General features: G+C 47.2%; 1 protein-coding gene across 1 annotated transcript; it reads right to left on the reverse strand.

Moving 5' to 3' along the window:
- Positions 1-16,586: 16,586 nt before the first annotated feature.
- On the reverse strand, positions 16,587-22,179 carry C3H9orf152 (chromosome 3 C9orf152 homolog). The gene is made up of 2 exons (XM_052176532.1): positions 21,212-22,179; positions 16,587-17,378 (listed from the first exon to the last, which is right to left on the reverse strand). Exons 1-2 carry the CDS (start codon positions 21,408-21,410, stop codon positions 16,867-16,869), a joined length of 711 nt encoding a protein of 236 aa, XP_052032492.1. The 5' UTR covers positions 21,411-22,179; the 3' UTR covers positions 16,587-16,866.
- Positions 22,180-22,421: the final 242 nt, after the last annotated feature.

Raw genomic sequence — 22,421 nt, forward strand, 5'->3', positions numbered from 1 at the left:
CATGAGTCACAGTTGTGAAATTTTGAGCAGTTTTGTGTTAATAATTTGACATTTAGAACACACCCTATTTATTCTCGTGCTTTGTGTCCCTGCCTCGTGTACCATGGAGGATGCCAGCGTCACTCTTTCTGTCATTTCAAGCAATATGATAAGGACGTTCACTAATTAGGTGCCCCGTGTTTCTGGATGAGAAAATGTTTCATTTCTGGCGGGGAAGGGGAGGCGGGAGGAAGGCTTAGAAGGGGAAGGAAGAAGAAGAAAAAGAACTAACCAGCCTTCATTATTTTTCCTTTATTTTAAAGCCATTTCTTACAAGCAATAATTAAATCCAACCTTGCTAAAAGTTCATTTTTGTTTTTATGTTATTATGTCATAAGATCTAATATGTTCTTCTAATAGAGACTCCACACTATTTATATGTATACTCCACACATTATCTTTGCTTTTTATTATTATTATATTTTTATTAAACTAGTGTTGACTTTGGGGGAAAACTTATTCACTGATAAGTAGTGGGCACAAAGTAAAAAAAGATGGAGTTGTCTCATGGTTTATAAGGATGCTTAAAAACTCCAAGGGAACTTGTAACTCCAAGGCAGTCGCTAGCCAAAATCGTTCGTTGGAAGTGCTCACTGCCTTTAGATGGTTCATTCTTTTAGACATCATGTTATTAAAAATGCTAGCAACTGAGGACAGAAAGCAAAGGCAGAAAATCTGCTGCAAGGAATTTGCTTTATAGTGAGGGAGGTGGGCCCGGAAGCAAATGTCTCAGATTAGAAGTCCCACTAGGTAGATGGGCGCACTGGGGAAGGGTCACCTTGGCCTAAGGATTTCCAGCTGGAGGCCCCAAATGCCTGGCCTGTTTACACAGTGAGGTGAAGGTTCCTTCCCTAGAGAAACGGGGGTATCAGGACGGATGGGGGATGGGGGAGGGTTAGCTGCAGTGTCCCCGGGACCAGAGCGGATGGAGAGCAGGATTGTACTAGGAGCGGTACAAGGAAGCAAGCTACTCCATGTCTTCTGGCATCTGCTAGAGACTGTGGAAGCATCGCAGACCAACTTGCCCATTTTCCACTGAGGGACAGCATACTCATGAATTCCTTAAAGTTCTTGTGCCATTTAGGAGGGAAATGTGCCCCCCCCCCCCCCCCCCCGTGGAGGTTACACCGAGGAAAGCATTGGTAGCCTGAGCCCACACACCCCGTGGAGTTCCTTTGGTGGCAGATGAAGTGATCTTTTGATGGCAGTAGACTGAATAGGAAATTCTGAAGGCTGAGGGATTAGACTCCATTAGTAGGTGAGACACATGGTCTCTTCCTGCTCACAGGGCTTTTATCATTGGCCTCCCCATTCCCAAGTTTTGCTCTTTTCTCTGAACTGCCCTCCTTCTAAAGCCATCTGTTTCCCAGCTCTCCTCCCTGACAGTTCTAGAGTATTCTGTTAAGATGGAAATCACAGCTCCGTCAAAGAGCCAGCTTTTTCTGTGTTCTTTGAGGGTATTTTATTTTTATTTTGGGGGAGGGGTTGTTTTTTTTCTCATTCTGGAAACATTTGAGCCGTTGCTTTGCACATGTCACTGTGCTAGGCCCTCGGGTCCCACGTGGGCCCCGTCACTTTCCCAGTATGGAGCAGACCCCCTGGAGGAAAGTCTTTCCTGCCCCATCAGCCTGAGAGGAAGAGGCTCTTCACTAGTTTGGCCTCGGATGCTCTGCTCTCCCCTGCATCAGCGCACAAAACTCGTGAGTCTCAGCTGTAAGAAATGTTTAGCTCCTGTAGATGTTAAAAAAAAAAAAAAAAAAAAAAAAAAAAACCTTCCCGAAGGAACTCCACACTGCAGTGTTTATACTCCAGAGCACTTTCCTCCAGAGCCTACGGCTTGACAGCCTGTCCCTCTCATCTAGAAATGAGGGATGCGGGGTCTGTCGGTGGCAGAGGCTGGGTGGCACTTGGGTTACACAGTGCCTGTCCCTTCCTTTTACCCATGCATGCTGCCTATCCTAGGCAATGGCATAGAAACAGTATATAGATTAGTGTCCACACGCGCGCACACACACACACACACACGAACACGAACAAGGAACACCAAAACAGTGTTGATTGTTGTGTTTAAAGACATGTTTTTTTTTTTTTCACCTGAAGAATGGACTTAAACTATGTACTGAAAAAAAAATAGCCTAAGTGTTAGAAATGATGAATGTATCCAGTTTCAGTTACAAAAACAATTATCTGAATTTTAAGCATTCAGTGAGCTGCCAATTTTGATTTTGTGTTGCTCTTTATCCAAATGGCTTTTGCTTTTCTTTTTCTTTCTTTCTTTCTTTTAAAATTGGAGGAAGTAGGGGGTGGGGAACAGCAATGTTGTGTTTGAAAAATTATACTCTGTACCTGGCTTTCCTGTGTTATGTTAACCACTTCAATGTTTTTATTCTGCTTTGGTTTTATAGTGTCTGTGAAGCATTCGATGCAACTATACAGTTATTTTCTCATTAAAACTCAACGTGTGTGGTGTTTTTCTTTTTTCTTTTCCTTTTATTCTTTCTTTTTTTCCTCGATTGAAGGATTGCCGTCCGTTTTACTGTGGAAGGAGGTCGGGAGATTGGTTGCCAAGCTCTGAGGGGTGTGTCGGTGGCCCGGATCCCTGCCTCTGCCTCCCCATGTACTGCACCCACTGAACCCGAAGAGGCAAAAGTATCTGGTAAAAGATCCGGTGACGCCATGTTCACTGTCAGCCACCCTGCCTCAGGACCCACAGAAATGATGCAGGCGTCTGCTGGTGAAGTAGCTGGACTTCAAAGGAAAAGTGGCTATTGAGAAAACAGAACGACCCCTCAGACCGCGCCTCAGGTGTAGGTGAGGGCTGGAGGCCAGCTTCAGCTGTTGAACTTCTGGAGATATTTTATGAGGTGGAACTGCCCTGGTCCACCTCACTGCCACTGCGTTCTTGTGTGTGTGCCACCATGTCAGCCTTTTTTTTTTCTGTGGGTTCTGGGAATTGAACCCAAGTCCTTAGAGTTGCCCAACAAGCACTCTACCAACTGACCAGGTTCCCTAGTGCTTAGCGCTAGTCCTCAGTACATTCCCAGCCTGCATCTGTAGGTGGCTCTCCTTTAGGAAGGACTGAGAACGGCAGGCTTGAGCATGCATAGGAGGTCTTCAGAAAGCCCCCTTCCTCTTCCATATCTACCTGTTCCTCTTCCTTCCCAGCAGCTCCAGGTCCTCCGTCTCTCCATCCAGCCTCTGCACTCTCTGAACCCAGTGGCCCAGTTTCCTGTGCCTCCCAGCCTCACCTCCTCCTTGAGCCAGACAAGGTTATCTCCAACCTATTTCAAAAAAGCAACACCACCAAAATAACAAAAAACCTACAAGTCATGGGTGATAGCAGATACTTACATGGAACTCCTTGATCAGGAGTTCAAGGCCAACCTTGGCTACATAGTAAGTTTGAGATCAATCTGGGCTACCTGAGATCATGTCTCAAATCATAATACAAACAATATATTTTTAAAACAGAAACACTGGGGTGATGACTTCTGGCATGTGTACTGAAGATACAGTGGTTCTGGGGAACTTTCAATAGTGCTGGGAGCTTTTGTACACGGTCCCAACATCTGTAAGATCACCATCTACGTACCCTGGTAAAGCACCTTTGAGATGCCACCTGGATTCTCAAGCCTTTAACCAAAGACAGCAGATTAAAAGAGAAAGAAAAAAAAAAGGAAGATAATTATATACATATATGTTCAGATTTTAATTTCAGGACAAGATAAAGAAATTTGTTCAAACAGAAGAAAATTTTATTGTGTGGAGTAGTAGCAACGTTAGTTAAGCCAGCTTAACACAGAAATGCAACAGTGGGGGCTGGAGAGACGGCTCAGCGGTTAAGAGCACTCGTTGCTCTTCCAGAGGTCTGAGTTCAAATCCCAGCACCCACATGGTAGTTCATGACCATCTATAAAAGGATCGGATGCCCTGTTCTGGCATTCAGCTAACATTCATATGTAAACAAACAAATAAAATCTAAAAAAAAAAAAAAAATCAACAGGGGGCTGAAGAGATGGCTCAGTAGTTATGGGTCCATGCTGTTCTTACAGAAGACCCAAGTTCAGTTCCTAAAAGCAAAATCAGACATCTAATTGTAACTTCAGCTCCAGGGCTTGCCTATTCTGGTCTGTGGGAACACTGAACACATGTGTACTTTCACACACACTCACACACACACGCAGGAACATGCACATACACACATGCATATATGTGTAATTTTCAAACTTAAAAGTTTTTTAATCAAAAATATAAGTATTTTTTCCCAACAGAGTTTTAATGCCCAGTACAGATATAACATCTAGGTCTTCACGTGGAACTCCTAACAGCTGACCCCACTTCTTTAATATCTTGTCTTTTAAAATAATCAGATGAAGACTATTTCATTTTTTGACTTTACTGTGAATTTGGTATCTCAGGAAGAGAGCCCAGTCATTGTACGTAGCCAGACAGGCAGACACTGACAATAACAGCCTTGGGATTAATGATATCGATACCTGAGAGTCACAGCACTGAAAGGCATCCCTGGGCAATTCAAATCAAACGCACAAGCCTGATGTAGTGTGCAGACCTGTGTCTCCAGCTTCTTGGGAAGCTGAGGCAGGAGGGTCACAGATTCAAGGCCAGCTTGAGCAAAGCAATCAGAGGGCTAGGGTTGTATTTCAGTGGCACTCTGTTGCTGTAACACAGAAGCCCCTTAACACAGTGGTTCTCAACCTGTGAGTCTCCAGCCCTGCGGAAAGGGTAGGATTCTGTCCCTTTGGGTTAATGTTAGAGGCTCGTCTTTGCCTGCAAGTGGCCACAGGGTGGCAGTGTTGCTAAAGTAAAGGCAGTCACTAGCTAAGACCCTTCCTTGGGAGTTCCCAGCCTTCAAAATAGACAGGAATTCTTCAAAAACCTCAATGAAAACAAAAACAAAAACAAACCACTCTTGTCCAGGTGTGCTCACTCAGTAATCCCAGTACTTAATTTGAGTGGCAAAAACAGGAGGGTGAGCACAGTTCAAAACCAGCCTAGCCCACATAGTGAGTTTTAGGGTAGCCTGGACTACATAGATAATGTAGATACTGTCTCAAAAACAAAACAAGGAGTTGGAAAGACGGCTCAGCAGTTACGAGCTCTTACTGCTATTAAAGAGGCTTAAAGACTGATATTCTTTAGTCCAAAATATGGAAAGGGAGCCCTAAATTACTAAGTCAGTTTGTAAAAATGGTATACTCTCTTCACAACTAATGAGCATTTTTCTTCTGTTTTTGTCAAAGTGCTAGGGGCAATACTACCGTATGTTTTGCTTAAAGTGACTTAAAATCTAGCAGGCGTGACCAATCTATATGGATCATACATTGAAGACAGCATAGAGTACATTCCAGACACTGGGTCTCTGTAGCCCAGGCTAGCCTTGAACTTGCAGTCTTCTTGTCTTAGCCTCTGAACTGTTAGAACAATAAACCTGTACCACGATGCCCAGCAATAGTGGTTCTCACCTTGAGCCTGTCTCAGAGCACCTTAGAAGGCTTGCTGAGGCAGACAGACGGCTGGGACTCGACTCTCAGAGCTTTTAGAGTCTGTAGGTATGGCTGAAACTCGGAGAATTGTCCATTCCCGGGTAATGCTGATGTGTTTGTGCTACAGAACACAACTTAGAGGGACCGAGCAAGCTATACTCTAGGACGCTTCATGGGGATCCATTGACGACTCCAAGTCACTCTGGAATTGATCACGTAGTCACTAAAATATCTCTTGGCCGCCCCTCTTCATCGCTGGCTGAGTGCTGCAGGCAGGCTTTCTGGTAGCTTCCGGTGCTTTCCAGGTTTCCCTGACGCCCACTGCTCTCAGCGCTCTACGACCTCTCCACGCTTCTAGTGCGCTGGATAACAATGCTGAAGCTGGACTAGTATCTCAGCAATCCAAGGGGCTGAGGCAGGAGGATGAAGAGTCTGAGGTCAGTTTGTGCTAGATAGCAAGAGGCTGGTTCAAAACACAGTGATAACAAACACCGGCCAAGGCAGTGAAGACATCTTCTAGCACACCGAGATCTCAGTGTGCTTCTGGAAGGCTATTAGGACAGAGAGGTGGGTCCAATGAGGAAATTCAGAGTTTTTTCTAGTCCAATTATTGCACCACAAAAGAAAGTCCATTGAAATGGGTCCTTAAGGCAAAGCAGGGACTCCCATCATGCCTTACTGTTGGTGGGAGGAGCTCAAGCCTCTGTTGGCGTTTGTCAAGAGTCTCATGTGGACCACTTTCTCATCATTCTGCCTACAGACACGGTGTCCTGAAATAAGATTGAGGTTGTTCCCCAAAGAGGAGCCTCCCCACCCTTGGAAACCCAGGTCAATGAAACTGAGACCCAAAGGTCCATGGGGGCTCTGACAAGATGTCATCAACCTTGGGGTCCTGGGTTCCACCTCCAGCACTGAATAAACCAGATGTGGTAGCGCACATCTGTAATCCCAGCACCCATGAGGTAGAGACACAAAGCTCAGAAGTTCCAGGTCATCCTTAGCTTCATAGCAAGTTCAAAGCCAACCTGGGTTTCATGAGACCTTGTCTCAAAAAATTAGACCAAACCAAAACACAGCCGTGCAAGCAAAGCCAATCCAGGCAGGCAGCACATAACAAGAATCAAGTCAAGCCTGGTAGAGCATGACTATAATACCAGAGCTCCAGAAGTGGAGGCAGGACAATCAGTAGTTCAAGGCTAGCCTGGGCTACATAGTGAGGTGGTTTTTTTTTTTTTTTTTTTTCAACAAAAAGAGAAAGGATTAGAAATGTCCTCTAATCTGTCGGTTGTGTAGCAGAAGCCACATCTTTTTCCCATGACCAGTACTTTCTTTCCCTTGTTTCTCAGCTGGGGCCGAGGGTCCTGGCAAGCTATCAGGCCTTGATTGTGAACCTCGGTTTAGGGATTTCAGGGGGTGGATTCAAATGTCGCCCGGTGAGGGAGTCATCAGGATACAGATAAAGGAGAGATGAAAGGATGACTTGTATCCCGCGGATGAATCATCTTTCTGGATGGGAGCTCTCACTGAGCAGACGCACAACCAGAACAACGTCACGGTCTTTTATCTCTGCCCACAGCTCTCTCTGTCTCTCAGCCTAATGCTGGATAGGGTAGAGCTCCACCACTGAAGAACTACTGTAACCAGGTGACTTTTCTAGTGCCAATGGGAATTTCCCTCTTTTCCTCAAAATAGTCCCTATAATTCACCTCTGCAAATAAAAGTCTCAAAAAAAAAAAAATCCTTACATTCTAAAAATTGCCAATTTTGGCCACATTCCTAAGAAGAGTAAGTATCTTTCATTGTGGTCCCCTCACCCTATACCCTCTCCCCCATCCAAATTTCAGCATGACTGCTCTGATGGCAGAGGCCTGCTATCTGCTAACAAGCCTTCCAGGTGGGTCCAGGGCATGCCAAATGCCAGTGCTTACTTGGGATTTCATCTGAAAGTACAGGCGTGTGCCAAATCTGCTGGTTTGAAAGGAGTTTTAAATTCAAGTCTTAAAGTTGGGTGCCACTGATTGCTGTGGGGCTGCCCAGCTCCTGGGTGCAGGTGGGGCCCTGGCAGACCAAGTCCCAAAGTCCAAGTGGATCAAGGACTTCCACATAAAACCAGACACACTGAAACTAATAAAAAAGAAGTGGGGGAAGAGCCTTGGGCACAGGAGAAAATTTCCTGAACAGAACACCAATAGCTTATGCTCTAAGATCAAGAATTGACAAATTGGACCTCATAGAAATTACAAAGTTTCTGTAAGGCAAAGGACACTGTCAAAAGGACAAAACAGCAACCAACAGATTGGGAAAAGATCTTCACCAACCCTACATCCGACAGAGGGCTAATATCCAATATATACAAAGAACTCAAGAAGTTAGACTCCAGAGAGCCAAATAACCCTATCAAAAAGTGGGGTACAAAGCTAAACAAAGAATTTTCACCTGAGGAGTATCAAATGGCTGAGAAGCACCTAAAGAAGGGTTCAACATCCTTAGTCATCAGGGAAATGTAAATCAAAACAACCCTGAGATTTCACCTCACACCAGTCAGAATGGCTAAGATAAAAAACGCAGGAGACAGCAGGTGTTAGCAAGGATGTGGAGAAAGAGGAACACTCCTTCACTGCTGGTGGGATTGCAAACTGGTACAACCACTCTGGAAATCAGTCTGGCAGTTCCTCAGAAAACTGGGCACGTCACTTCCAGAGGACCCTGTTATACCACTCCTGAGCATATGCCCAGAGGATTCTCCAGCATGTAATAAGGACACATGCTCCACTATGTTCATAAGAGCCCTATTTATAATAGCCAGAAGCTGGAAAGAACCCAGATGTCCCTCAACGGAGGAATGGAAACAGAAAGTGTGGTATATTTACACTATGGAATAGTACTCAGCTATTAAAAGCAATGAAATTCTTAGGCAAATGGGTGGAACTGGAAAATATCATCCTAAGTGAGGTAACCCAATCACACATGATATGCACTCACTAATAAGTGAATATTTGCCCAGAAGCTCAGAATACCCAAGAAACAATTCACATATCAAGTGATGCCCAAGAAGAAGGAAGGAGAGGCCCCTGATCCTGGAAAGTCCTGCAGCAGTGTAAGGGAATACCAGGACAGGGAAGCAGGAGGGGGTTGATTGGGGAACAGGGGGAGGGAAGAGGGCTTATGGGACTTTCAGGGAGGAATGAACCAGGAAAGGGGAAATCATTTGAAATGTAAATAAAGAATATGTCTAATAAAAAATATATTAAAAAAAAAAAGAGTTGGGTGCCAGATGGGGTGGTTCATGCCTTTAATCTCAGCACTCAACAGGCAGAGATAGGCAGATCTTTGTGTGTTTGAGGCCAGCCTGGTCTACCGGGTGAGCTCCAGGACAATCACTGCTGGGTAAAGAGACCCTGTCTCAAAACAAAACCAAACCGAAAGAGAATACACAGCCTTGCTATCAGTCCAAAGTTGGGCATTCTGACTGAGACAGTAGGGGGAGCCTGCCCCCTAGTGGAGAAGGATAGGTTGGCTCTCACTACACAGGTTGTTTTAGATATTTATTCCTAGCTTAGGGAAAACTCCTTTCTCCCACTGTTCCAGAAGTCTTATTTCCTCCCATTAATGTTAGGATTCTGTCTAAACTCCACCCCACAGCTACATGGCCACAGCCAGGTAGGCCCCTCCCCACCATTACCTGGCAACAGCCAGGCAGGTCTGGCCCACTATAAAAGGGGCTGCTTGCCCCTCCTCCTTCTCTTGCCTCTTACTCTCTTAGCTTCTCTCTTGCCCCCTCTTGGGCTCTCCTCCCTTCCACCTTCCCCTCCCCCTCTCTCCACATGGTCATGGCCCAGCCTCTGCTTCTCTACTCTCTCCCTCTCTCTGCCTTTCTCTGCCTCTACTACCCCTTAACTCCCCTCCCCATGGCCTGAATAAACTCTATTCTATACTATACCAGTGTGTGTGTGGTCCCTCAGGGGGAAGGGATGTCTCAGTATGGGCCCGCTAAGGCACTCCCTTGCCTCGCACCACCATAGAACACATTCTCACACCCATTTCTCTTTTTATGATCACAAGAGACTTGGATCTAGAAACTCTGCAGGCTTACATCCTCAGCAGACCCACAAGAGATCCACACTCGCTAGCCAAGATCCAGTAAGCTCCCATCCCTTCCCATCTCCATGGTCCCAGGGGAGAGTTCTTGAGCTCGGAGCTACCCCTGTGTTGTCCTTGAGGATGGGAGACATTCAGTTTTTCACTGATCCTCGTTTTTAGAACTTTTCCCTTGGGTGAGATTTCCAGGCCGGGCCTGAATACCCTCACGTGTCTCGTCATGTACCCTTGGGTCAATCTATTATCTTTCCCCTTTTCCTGGTCCAGTCATCTGAAAAGGAGGTCTGGGCCCTGGCTCTGCCATGCCAGGGACTCTGCCTCTCTCCTCCCACCTCCTTGTTCTCCAGTCTACGTTTGTCTCCCCTGGACAGGCAGCTTGTGCTCCCTCAGCCCGCAGCACTGGGTGGTGCCACGTGGCCACAGGTGCGTTGCTAGGATACGGAACAAGCTACTTTATGTCCTTCCTTTTTTTCCCCCCTCCCACTGCTGGTAGGAAGTTCTGCCCTGTAGCAACGCAGACCTGTGGTGCCAGCCGCTTGCTCCCTCGTGTGCATACACACATGAGAGAGCTCCCACAGGAGCTGCTGCCACTTAGCTCCCAGCCTGTCAGACAGGCCCACATTTTCTGCTACCAGACTGTGGAACCTCACATACACCAACATTTTCTCCAGTCAGCAGGAGGGCCCCTAATTTCCCAGATAGGACCTGGCCAGCTTTTCTCTGGGGCCTAAGGGGTGGACATTTCACAGCCCACGGTCCTTATGACCAGCCTCCCAGCTGACCTACAAGTTAGAACAAAGAGGCCCTTGGGTTCCCGAAAGCAGTTCATAAATCCCTTGGGCTCTTCCTGGACCAGGTTGGATTGCTTTCTGACGTTTCCGGGATACGTCGCCTCGGGGCTTCATGATGACCTGGATTTCTAGCTTGGCCATAATTGTGTTACCGGAAGTCCTCTGGGATGCTGGTACAGATTACCCAGCAACTCCTCTCTCATCCAATGAGCGCTAAACTGTCTTCGACCATGTATTTTAAGCGATCTTCATACACACTGCCAGCAGTCTGGTAAAAGAAGAAAGGCCCGAGTGTTTACCTATGCACACTCCCAGAACCCTGGCTGGTTCTCATAGCTTGCATGCTCACTTTGTATCACAGTCCTAAATCTGCCTGGATAAACTCATTTTCTGTCACCACGATTTTATGCCATTACTGCTAGCTCTCTTATCCTGATCCTAGACATATGTCTCTTTGCTAATACAACAATATACTTTCCTCTACCTATACAACCTGTCACAGTTACTTAAGATTCTCATTTCTGCTGGGCGGTGGTGGCACACGCCTGTAATCCCAGCACTCTGGGAGGCAGAGGCAGGCGGATTTCTGGCCTGGTCTACAGAGTGAGTTCCAGGACAGCCAGGGCTACACAGAGAAACCTTGTCTCGAAAAAACAAAAAAACAAAAAACAACAACAAAAAAAAGATTCTCATTCCTATCCTGTATTGACTCCTGCTACTCTATCCTGTGCTCAGTCTTGTCATAAGTTTGTTAATTATTAAATTCATGATAGACAGAATTCCCAAAAGCCTCTAACAGTTTCTCCCACGAGGTCTCAGAAGATGTGGACACAGATACAGGATGCTGTCTAGATTGTGTGTGATATGATACTCACTGAAGACTGCAGTGGACAAGACTGATACTCTTGAGTCAAATGACTTAGCTAAACCAAGGTAGGCTATTTCTCATGTCATGCGTGTCCATTCCACAGAGAAAAAGCCCTGTGTCTCCTGCACTTGAAAGACAAACTGATAGCCCAAGCTTCTGTGGAGATGGTAGAGATCACGGAAAACTGCTGGCTACTGGAATCTGTCATTTTTTAAATAATATAACTGCTAAATTATTGTTTATTCCTCAGACTTCTGACTACATTGACAGCTAGACAGTTATCTCCTTACCTAAACTCTGTTTCCATTCAATGCTTCATATTTCCTCTTCTTGCTTTGCCACTGTCCTAATATCATCTGAGTTCCTATATATTTGCCTAACTCTAATAATAAATATGCCAACTTTTTAATCTTGTTCCTTCTGCTCCACAAAAGACTCATCTTAAAGACTGCTCATGTTGCTAACTCATGTTGTTATCTCTTTTACAAACTTGTTAGCTGCAGGAACCTATCTAGATTTACCTCTCATGGACCAAATAGGCTCCATCCAGATAAGTACATCTGCCCAAAGTTCCCACTTAACCTTTCCAAAGGGTGGGACTCCTCTGGATTTCAAATGTACATCTTAAGAAAAGTTTTTTTTTTCCTTCCAAATGTACTTAATCTTATTCCCTACTTATATTAATGTATTTCAACATCTTGTCAAGTCCAGTACTTACCACACCCAGGACAGCTCCAGAGAAGCAACCTTCAGATGCTCCAATCTCCTCTCAGACTCAGACAGCTTCTACCGCACCTATTCTTCTGACCTATACTCAGATGGATCCACAGACCCTGGACAGCAAGGAGGCAGCAACTCTAAGACTGGACAGACATCCCCCATACCCATTCCTTTAGGTTGGCACATCGCCCCCAATGTCAGCACGAAGCAGCCAGATATCAGGACGACCCTATTCCTGTTTCACTGTCACCTCTTTCTAAGTTTTTCTTTTTTAATTAAACCAAAACAGGGGGATGTTAGGATTCTGTCTAAGCTCCACCCCACAGCTACCTAGCAACAAGTCCACTATAAAAGAGGCTTCTTGCCCCTCCTACTTCTCTCACTTCTCTTGCCTCTTACTCTCTTAGCCTCTCTCTTGCTCCCTCTTGGGCCTCCTCCCTTCCACCTTCCCTTCCCCCTCTCTCCATGTGGTCATGGCCTGCCTCTGTTTCTCTCCTCTCTGCCTTTCTCTGCCTCTACTACACCCTTAATTCACCTCCTCATGCCCTGAATAAACACTATTCTATACTATATAGCTGTGTGGGTGGTCCCTCAGGGGAAGGGATGTCTCAGTTTGGGCCCACTGAGGCACCCCCTTCCCCCACACCACTGTAGAACACATTCTCATACCTATTTCTCTTTTTATGATCACAACAATTACAGCTGGGAAATCTGGCTCTGTAAGGGTCACCAGGTTTCCAGCAGCAGAGAGATTGAAACCCCAACTCCCTGCTCTGAGCCTCAGGAAGGTGGGAAGCCTGTAGCAGGACCAACATAAGGAAGTCATGGAACTGGCAGGCAAGGAGCCCCTGAGTGAAGATTGTCTGCCTCATGCAGAGTACAGTGAGAGTTGGTGGTTTCCTACCTCAGAAAAGCCTTCTGCTAATTGTGGAGAGCATAGGAAGGGCTTCTCCCAGTTCTGACCAGCACAGATGTTAGCATTTCTTCAAGGCTCTACCCACAGTTACCTGGCAACAGCCAGGCATGCCTGACTCAGTATAAAAGGGGCTGCTTGCCCCCTCCTCACTCTTTTGCTCTCTTACCCCCCTTACCCTCTCTCTCTGTCCCTTCTCTCCGCTTCCCCTTCTCCCTCTTTCTCTCTCTCTCCACGTGTTCATGGTTGGCCTCTCCTCCCTCTTCCTCCTCTTCTCTTCTCCTCTCTCTCTCTCTCTCTCTCTCTCTCTCTCTCTCTCTCTCTCTCTCTCTCTCTCTCTCCTTCCTTCCCATTCCCTAAATAAACTCTATTATATAGTGTACCCATCTCTACCAAACGTATTCTGGCTCCATTTTCTTTTTTATAAAGCACAACAACAGAAAACAAACAAAAGTGATTTATGAAAGCAAAGCATCTGGGGGTGGTGGGACAGCTCAGTGGGTAGAGGCTCCCTGTGCCGACCTGAACCCGCAGGAATGAGGGTCCCAGACAGTGAGAGGCTGAGTTGGGAGGACCGGGAATGAGAAGACAAAGGCATTCGCTGGGACTGGGAGGCCTTGCATGAGCGGATGACTTATTCCAAGCAAGTTTATTAAGAAGCACAGCATCTAGCTTGGACAAGATGACACGCCCTTAATCCCAGCACTGGGGAGGCAGAGGCAGATGAGTCTCTGAGTTTCAGGACAGCCTGATCTACAGAGTATTTCAGGAAAGCCAGGGCTACACAGAGAAACAAAACCAACCAAACCAAAAAGAAGTACAGCATCTTACACACACTCTCTGTAGGGGGAGAAGGGCCAAGGTCAGCAGAGAGCTAAATGAGCTAAATGTGAAAACCCAAGATACCTGGGACACAGCTTCCTGATGCCTGACAACCACAGCCCTTTAAGGGAGAAAGCTGGCTTCCCCCAGGAACAGAAACCTTAACTCCTCTGAGGCCCAGGCCCAGTACCAGACCAGACCTTGCTAAGTCTGTCTCAGGGCAAGGACACAGAACCTTTGTCCCTGTCACCTGGGTCAGCCTGGCTCCCAACACAGAGCAAGCATGAGGACCTGAGTTCAGATCCCTGGCACTCACAGGAAAAGCTGAGCATGGTAGCATATGCTTGTCATCCCAGAGATGGGGAGGCAGGGATAGGGGGATTTGCTAGTCAGCTGGTCTAGTCAAATTGGTCCTCGTGATCAATTTGACTCAAATTGCTCTTCTCAAAGGCTGGGGATTTGACTCAGTGGTTAAGAGCACTGGCTGTGTAAGAACCTGAGTTTGAATCCTTAACACCCATCTAAAAAGCTGGTCATGGCTATCACACCTGTAACCCCAGCTCTGGGGATGGAGACAGAAGATCATTGCTGTCTGCCAGCCTAGCTCTAGGTTCAGTAAAAGACACTGTCTTAAAGGAGCAAGGCAGAGAGTGATAGAAAAGGACCCCTGGCCTCCTCCTCTGGTCTCAGTACACATTCACATGGACACACCTGCCACACCTACCCCAGCACACACATACACCGCCAAACACCACCACCAAACACCACCAGAACCCCAAAGTGGACCACTCTTGAGGAATGATACCTAAAGTTCACCTTCAGCTTCCACATACATGTGCACACACACTTGTACATGAAATATGCATGATATATCCATGTATCAGTTCCACACATGTGTGCATACTTGTACATAAAACACACACAATATCAGCATCAGAAAACAATTACATCTGAATTGAGAAGCCAAAAAATTAAGACCAAAAGACAAAGGTTTTTTTTTTTCAGAAAGTGTTCTTGAATTTTATTAGAGTATTAAAAAAACAACAGTATCTAATTTATTGTTCACCAAAGGAATAGAAGCAACGTCCTAAAGTTAAGTGGATCTCAAGGGCCTTGGAGCATGTAGATAGATCTGATATGAGGGAAAGGTGCCTGAGGTGCTAAAGCTAAACAGGAAAGGATGATCCCCTCCCCCAACACACACACACACACACACACACACACACACACACACACACACACACACCTTTAATCCCAGCACATGGGAGGCAGAGGCAGGAGGATTTCTGAGTTCCAGGCCAGCCTGGTCTACAAAGTGAGTTCCAGGACAGCCAGGGCTATACAGAGAAACCCTGTCTCAAAAAAAAAAAAAAAGTATCTTTTTAAGGTGGCGGGGGAGGGCATAAAGGGGAATAAGGGGGAGCGGGGTGTTGGCCTCTGGATTCATCAGACCATGCTTGTATACAGAAACCTCTCCTTCCCATAGCCTCAAAGCCACTGGCAAATCCTTTCAGGCTGAGCTGGATTGTAAATCGGTATGAGGAAAGAACTGTGAATTCACAAACCAGTCATTGCTTATGGCCTTCCTCAGCCCCTTTATCTCCACAGCTGATGCAGGAGAGACAGGAGCCCCCTCCCTCAGAGACCATGAGTCTGTAAACAAACTCCCCAGGCGCCTAGATTCCAGAAGAATCACAGTCATTCTCATTTCAACAAGGAAGTTCTTGGACTAGGTTGCAAGTTTCAGGGACACCAGAGGACTGCTGGTGCTGACACATCTGCCCACCAGACCCCAGACTGGGATACAGTCCCACCAGACTGGGACACATCCCACACATGTGTAATGGATACACCTCAACTAGATGTGCCCTTTCCTACCAGCCCCTCAAATCCTCAGAGTCCCACATTCCTACTCCAGAATGCCCTCCCCTCCCCCTGCCACCCACGAATCAGAGAGGGACTGACTACAGGACCTGCCCCTTCCTCTGAGACCCACAAGACAGGGGACCCAGCCCTGGTTCGTGTGCCTGCACCCCCTTCAGAGCCCCACCTGCTCATGCCTGTCTATCCATCCCTGGTGTTCTCTTGGACCCCAGATGCTAGGCGTTTGAGTGGGGGGGGGGGGACCTGAGTGATCCGACAGGCTGCCAAGGAGGCAGTTTGGGAGATACCTATTTCCCAAGCATGAGGCCCCTCCCTCAGCCTGTGATTACCATATGTACTTTCAACACTGGCAGCTATTTCGGTTTGTTTGTTGCTTTGTGGAGACAGGGTTGTGTGTAACCCAGGCGTGAAATCCCGATTGCCTTCCCTCCAGTTCCCACACATTTGCTGCCATACCTGGCTAGTGATCGGTGGGTTTTAGTAAGAAGTTAATTGGCAGAAGAGGACACAGGTACAAGGAATGGAAAAATTATAGAAGGAAAGGCTGACAGGAAATAGATTTGCAAGGAAGCTGGGATGTGCCATCTCAGTGACAGGTGAAGGAAACCATCCTTTTCCAAGGATTTCTTAAACCCACAGGATGGTATGTGGAACTGTCTCACTCTTTTTACCCAGGCTGACCACAGTCTGGGAGGCTCTAGATGGAAAGATGTGAGCACTCCTACTAGCTGGGTTGTCTCTGAGTCCCCAGACAGAGGAACCAGAAAGAAAGGTGCTAAATTCTCAGAGACCCTCCCAGCAAATACAAAGACTCAGAAGTATTCGGAAGAGGAGGGGAGCTCCTATATCAGTGACTCCCAGACATTGTGAAAATATCCCACTGGCTGAAAGTCCTGCTTCACTTCTGGGACCAAGGGTTGTACTGGTCCCAGCCACAGAGGTGCATCTAGGGTGACTTAGCGATGTTTCCTTTTAAGATTAAAGTTGGGCTGGTGGTTAAGAGAGCACTTTCATTCTAATGGTACTCAATCTGTCTTGGGCAATCTCTTGAGTTTAGAAGGGGAAAAAAAACCCACGTGTGTCATTAAGAAGCTCATTTCCCATGATTCCAAAATTGAGGTGGTGCAACTGTTGCTCATTGTTCAAGGCTCTGGTTGTGGCTTTGTGTGGGTCCTGGATGAGCAGTTAGTGGCCACACGGATGAGATATCTGGTTTGATGGAAAGCTTCAGGGTGGGCCATATAAGCCCAGGTTCCGGGCTGCTTGGGAGATCCTGGGTGGTTTCCTCTGGGGAAAGGGATAGTAAGCTGGTTTTCCAGACCTTAAGTTCTTCGTAGAAGAAAGGTGCTGAGCACCAGAGCTGGCTATGTGTGGCGGGGCGCAGCCCTCCTGACTTTGATGCTGGCCTACCTCTGGGATTTTGATTTCCTGTTGTGTCTTCTGATTGTTTTTCAAAGCATCAGCGTCTCCCTCCAGAGAGAACCTAGGTTCTGGCTCTACAAGGTGTCCCTTGGGGTTCCCTTGGTGACCAGGTCCCACATGGAAGGTTTGAACCACGCGGTGCAGCTCTAAGAACATGTGCCATGGAGTTTCGGGAGCCTGGTGGCAGCTTCTGTCCACGTCCTCCAGCATCCCCTCCGCCTCAGAGTCAGTCTCCTCTGGTGACAGGGAGCTCCTTCTCTCCTTGTTAATCCAAACAGCGCTGGTCATCGATTTAGCTGGAGTAGACATGGTCCCTTCTAAGAAGAGAAGGCACAGCAGTGTCATCATTGGTAGTTCCCTTTGAGGAAACTTCATAACTTTCAGATTAAGCAAGGCCAGACCCTGAATGCCAAGGGGGCCAGATGTCCAGAACATCGCATATGTGAACCCACACATGCAAACATACATGACCTGGCACATGCACTCTTCCCCAACACATAATTATTCATAACTCAACAAATATTTACCAAATACTATATCCAAGGCCTATTATTTGAGGTCCCATGATATAGCAGTGAGAATACTCACAGCCTTATGAATAGGTCCTAATAGAGGAGAAAGGCAGCAAGCAAATAAATATATTAAAAATCCAGGTGCTAACTGGAACATGTGCAGAGAGAGAGTGAGAGATTTTACCACTCGTTCTCACATGGGATGTCTTCCTCCAGGCCCTCTCAGCCTCAGAGCGCTGTGTGGAAGAGGAGTCAGGAAGATTGTCAGAGCTGGAGGAGATGACTGACTCCAAGGATTCAGCATCCTCCAGACACAACAGGGCCGAGGCACACAGAAGCTCACAGAGACTGTGGTGGCAGGCACAGGGTCTGCACAGGTTCAAGTCAGAGGGCACCCCAGCGCTGAGAGCAGAGGTAGGCATGGGCGCCCACTCTTAAGCTGTCTGCAGTTGGTACACATGTGCATGGGAAACACCAGTCTTTTCCAGTGATGTCTTATTGGGTATATTAACTAGATTCTGGGCAGGCCCCAGGCCCAGCAGTAGATAGCCAACACAAAGGAGCTCAGGAGTAATTATGTAGACTTTTGTCTCATATTGCTTTGTTTGGCCATTTTTGGTTTTGTTTTGGTTTGGTTTGGTTTTTGGCCTTACTGGTCTTTTGCTTATATATTTTGGTTTCTACTTTCGTTTGATTATGTGTATGTGTGTTGTTTGTGTTTTAAGGAGAGAAAGAAAGGGCTTAAGAGTTGAGGAAGGGGAAATCATGATCAGAATGTATTGTATGAAAATAATTTTGTCAATAAAAATAATTCAGTTGCTAACCAGTTTTAGGGAGAAACTAAAGCAAAAATGAAGGTCCAAAACTTCAGTAAGAGGACTGGAGATATGGCTCAGTCAGTTAAGAACACTGGCTGCTCCTCCAGAAGACCCAGGTTTGATTCCCAGCACCCACATGGCAGCTTACAACTTTCTGTAGCTCCAGTTCCAGGTACCTTGACTCCCTCACACAGACACACATATAAGCAAAACAACAATGTATGTAAAATAAAATAAACTTTTTTTCTAAAGTGTTTTGGTTCTAGGAGATTCTTAATGTCTTTCTATAAACAAACAAACAAACAAACAACAACAACAAAAAAAACTTTACTGAGAGTGTGTGAACTCTGTCTGGGAAGAAGTGAGAGTATTTAAGAATAGCAAAGATTTCCAGAAGGTGAGGACACAGACCTTGGAATCCAGCACTGGGGAGACAGAATAGGCAGATGATCTCTATGAGTTGGAAGTCAGCCTGGTCTACAGACAGCTAAGTTCCAGGACAGCCAGAGCTACACAAAGAAACCTTGTCTCCACAAGCAAACAAAAAACAATGGTAAGGATCAAGAATATACACACAAATATGCATGCACACACACAATACTCCACACATATACACATAAATATATACCACACACACACACACACACACACACTGCTGTGATTTAGATCTTAAATGTCCAAAAGTTCTTTGCTAAAAGCTTGGGATTAGGATGAGCATCCTTAAGAGATTGTGGAAGCTCTGGCAGGTGCCTACTCAAAGGAAGTTGGATCACAGGGGCACGTGGTCCCAGGGGGTACGGGATACCAGCATCTTCCCCTACTTTCTGTTTCCTGGCCACCAGGAGGAGAGCACCATCGGCCACCACATGCTCCTACCATGTTGGATGTACTGTCAAAGATCCAAAACTACAGGCTCAAGTGACCCTGGAACCAAACCCCTGAGACCATGAGTCATAATAAACCTTTCCCCCTTTTAAGTTTATTTATCTGATACTTTGTCTCAAGGCATAAAGCTCACTAACAGACTCCCCTCTGAACGTTGCCCTTAGCTTATGGGGGTTGAGCCCTAGGCTTCCAATAGTGATTTTATCACCCGAGATGGAGAAGAGAGTCCATGGTCACTTTGCTGAGATGTTTTCAGTGTGTCTTCTCTGAATGGGGCTTCTAAGCAGCCAATGCAAGACAGATGCCTCTTCCTTCTCAAGGATATTTTCCCCCACTTTGTGGAATGTGCTAGTTCACTGTGAACTATTAGAGCTTAGGGAATTGTTTGCCTATGGTAATCTGATCCATGCTGAGCCTGGAGTACTGACCTGGCACTTGTTAAGTGCCTCATTGCTAACAAAGTAGAGTTGGGGGTGGGGGTGGGGCTGGGGGTAGGGTGGGGGTGGGGCTGGGGGTGGGGGTAGGGGTGGGGGTGGAGGTGGTACTGGAGCATGATGTCATCAGGAAGCCCCTCTGAGTCCCAGCTTGATAAATCCAAAAGAATCAGAAGAACTAGAAGAAGAGATGCAGCCAGTTCTGCACACAGGTGCAGCCTCACACATGGCCCCAGGAAGAGTGATGGTCTGTTCTGGCAATAACTTCACTTAAACGTTTAGCATGGCAAGCACACTTCTTCAGGAATTAGATATTCTGCAGGAATTAGAGAACAAGGAAAGAGGGGGAGGAAAACAGGAATCTTCTCTCATCCTGAGTCTACCTGGAGAGGGCTCTGGAGGCTGCGAGTGGGGACTGGGGTGCTCACAATGCTCACAGGGCCAGGCAGGTCTTCAGAGCAGGACCTCTTAACTTTCAGTTCCAGTCTATGGTCATACAGGACAAAGAGAAAGAGAGAAACACACATACACACACACACACACACACACACACACACACACACACGAACAGAAGGAGGGAAGGTGGGAGTGGGCCCCGTGGCCCCTTGCCAAATAGTGGAACCTTCTGCTAGAGTCCCAGACTGCAAATGCTTTAGAATAGGGTCTTCCTGCAATCTTCAAGCAAAAGAGAATATTCAAGAACACAGAGAAGTTTTATACTGTTTTCCCTTTCTTTTGGAAGAAAAAAACCCTTTCAAGATTAATTTTATGTTTACATGTAGAAATGTTTTTGCCCACATGTACATATGTGCACCACATGCATGCCTGGTGCCTGTGACGTTCAGAAAAGGATTGGAACTGGAGCGAGAGGGTTGTGAGCCACCATGTAGGTGCTGGAATGGACCCCAGACCCTCTGCAAGAGCAACTGTGCTCTTAACCACAGCCCCCCACCTTTAATCTTAACATCGACTTGGGTTGGATCTGGTCTAGGAGGGGGTGTGGGGACGGCAAACTCAGGCTTTGTTCCAAGCCTTTGTGCATAATCACTCCGTGCTGAGGTGTGATACCTAGCATTGTAGAATGTTGACCTCTTTGCCTGCCTGAGCCCCAGCCAGTTGCTATAACACTGGGGGCCCCCATCTTTCTTCCTCAAAGCCACTCTCTCTGTTTTGCCTGTGGATCCAGTCAGGAGGCTGACTCTCCGTCATCCTGCTTAGCCTAGCGAGGGGGGCGGGGTGGCTGCCAAGCCTGCTCACCTGACCGACCAGTCAAGCCAGATCAGAATTAGGAGAAATAGGCGCAGAGACCAGGAACTTTGGCTGTTGGCCAAACTCCTGGCAGAGGCCTCCGTTCCTTTGGCTATGGGGCAGGCTGGGGACAGCCACCCTCATCAAGCTTCCGCGGCTCAGTCCTGACTCTTCTTCCTCTCCGCGGACTTTCAGTCCACTGGTTCCACCCACAGACGTTCCCTCCTCCTCCCCAGCACTTGCCCAGCCCTACCTTTAGGGAACACCATTAGGTGGGCCTGGGTCCTCTGCTGTCTCCTCAGACCTTCATACTGGGCACGAAGAAACTGGATGTTTATAGGAGGCCCTTGACCTGGCGCCTGAGTCCGGGAACCCTCAGCCATTAAGCAGGTCCCCAGTTCCAAGAACTTGGGTAGGGCAGGGCACGGGCAGGCCAACGCTTTCATCCGCATCCGGGAGAAAAGCAAACAGTGAGATCTGAGACAGGGGGAGGGGAGCAGAAAAGAAATGTAGATGGCAGAGTGAAAGAAAGAGAGAGAAGGGACAGGGGGCAAGGAGAGAAGCTGGCAAGATAAGGGGAGAGGAGGAGAAACTGAAGGGCCAAGACTGGGGGAGGTGGGGAGAGGAAGAGTGAGGAGGGGGGAAGGTTAGTTCTTAACTAAAGAGGAAGAATCGGAGAGGGGGAAGCAGGGAGAGAGGGCAAGAAGGAAGCGAGGAGCGGTAAAGAGCAGAGCGTGAGGAAGTGGGTGAGGAGGAGGAGGAGGTGGGGAGGAGTGCGCTGGAGAGCCGCAGGTAGGAGTTGAGCTAGCAAGCGATCCAGCTCAGCTGCCGCGCGCTTTCTCCGTCCGGAGCTTTTATTCCAGGCGGGTTCCTTGAGTGATGGTCCAGCTTAGAATGCAGTTCCAAGAGCTACAGTGAGATTCGTTTCTTGGCAGAGCCGAGCTGGTCTGAGGAGTGCCCTGTGCCTGCTCAGTCCACATAGTTTTGAACTTGACTTAGCAGGTCATCAAAAGCCGCTGGTTTAATGAGCAGCCGCCACAAAAAGAAACAGCTTCTGGAACTTCAAACGCTGGGACTCTTTTTGATGTGGTGTGTACAGGATCATCCTAAGGTCTCCATGCAGCCCCCGGCACACCTTCAGATAAAAACTCCTGGCACAAAGTCTGCCACAACGATAGAGTCCAGGGCAGCCCATGGCTTCCCGCCAGCCCCACCTCTTTGACATTTGAGCAGTCTTTGTGGTCTTGGCTTTTTCCAACTAAGCAACAGTGGGAGTTTATTTTGCCCACAGCTACACGCACCCTCACCCCCTTTTTCCAGCCCCACCGTTTCTGCAATGGCAGACGCTGCCTCTTCTTACGCTAGCCTTGACCTATCCTTACCCTGTTTGCTCAAGTAAATGCAATTCTTTCTCCTAAGACAGTACTTACCACTGGCCACCTGCCCGGACTCTTGCAGAGCAA

The sequence above is a fragment of the Apodemus sylvaticus genome, chromosome 3 (assembly GCF_947179515.1).
Source record: "Apodemus sylvaticus chromosome 3, mApoSyl1.1, whole genome shotgun sequence".
Taxonomy (NCBI): domain Eukaryota; kingdom Metazoa; phylum Chordata; class Mammalia; order Rodentia; family Muridae; genus Apodemus; species Apodemus sylvaticus.

Excerpts from the sequence above, each read along its gene's own strand:
- C3H9orf152 (XM_052176532.1), bottom strand. The coding sequence starts at position 21,410 with ATGCGGATGAAAGCGTTGGCCTGCCCGTGCCCTGCCCTACCCAAGTTC. Across the intron at positions 17,379-21,211 it reads CCTAATGGTGTTCCCTAAAG|AAGGGACCATGTCTACTCCA; the intron begins GTAGGGCTGGGC and ends TTCTCTTCTTAG.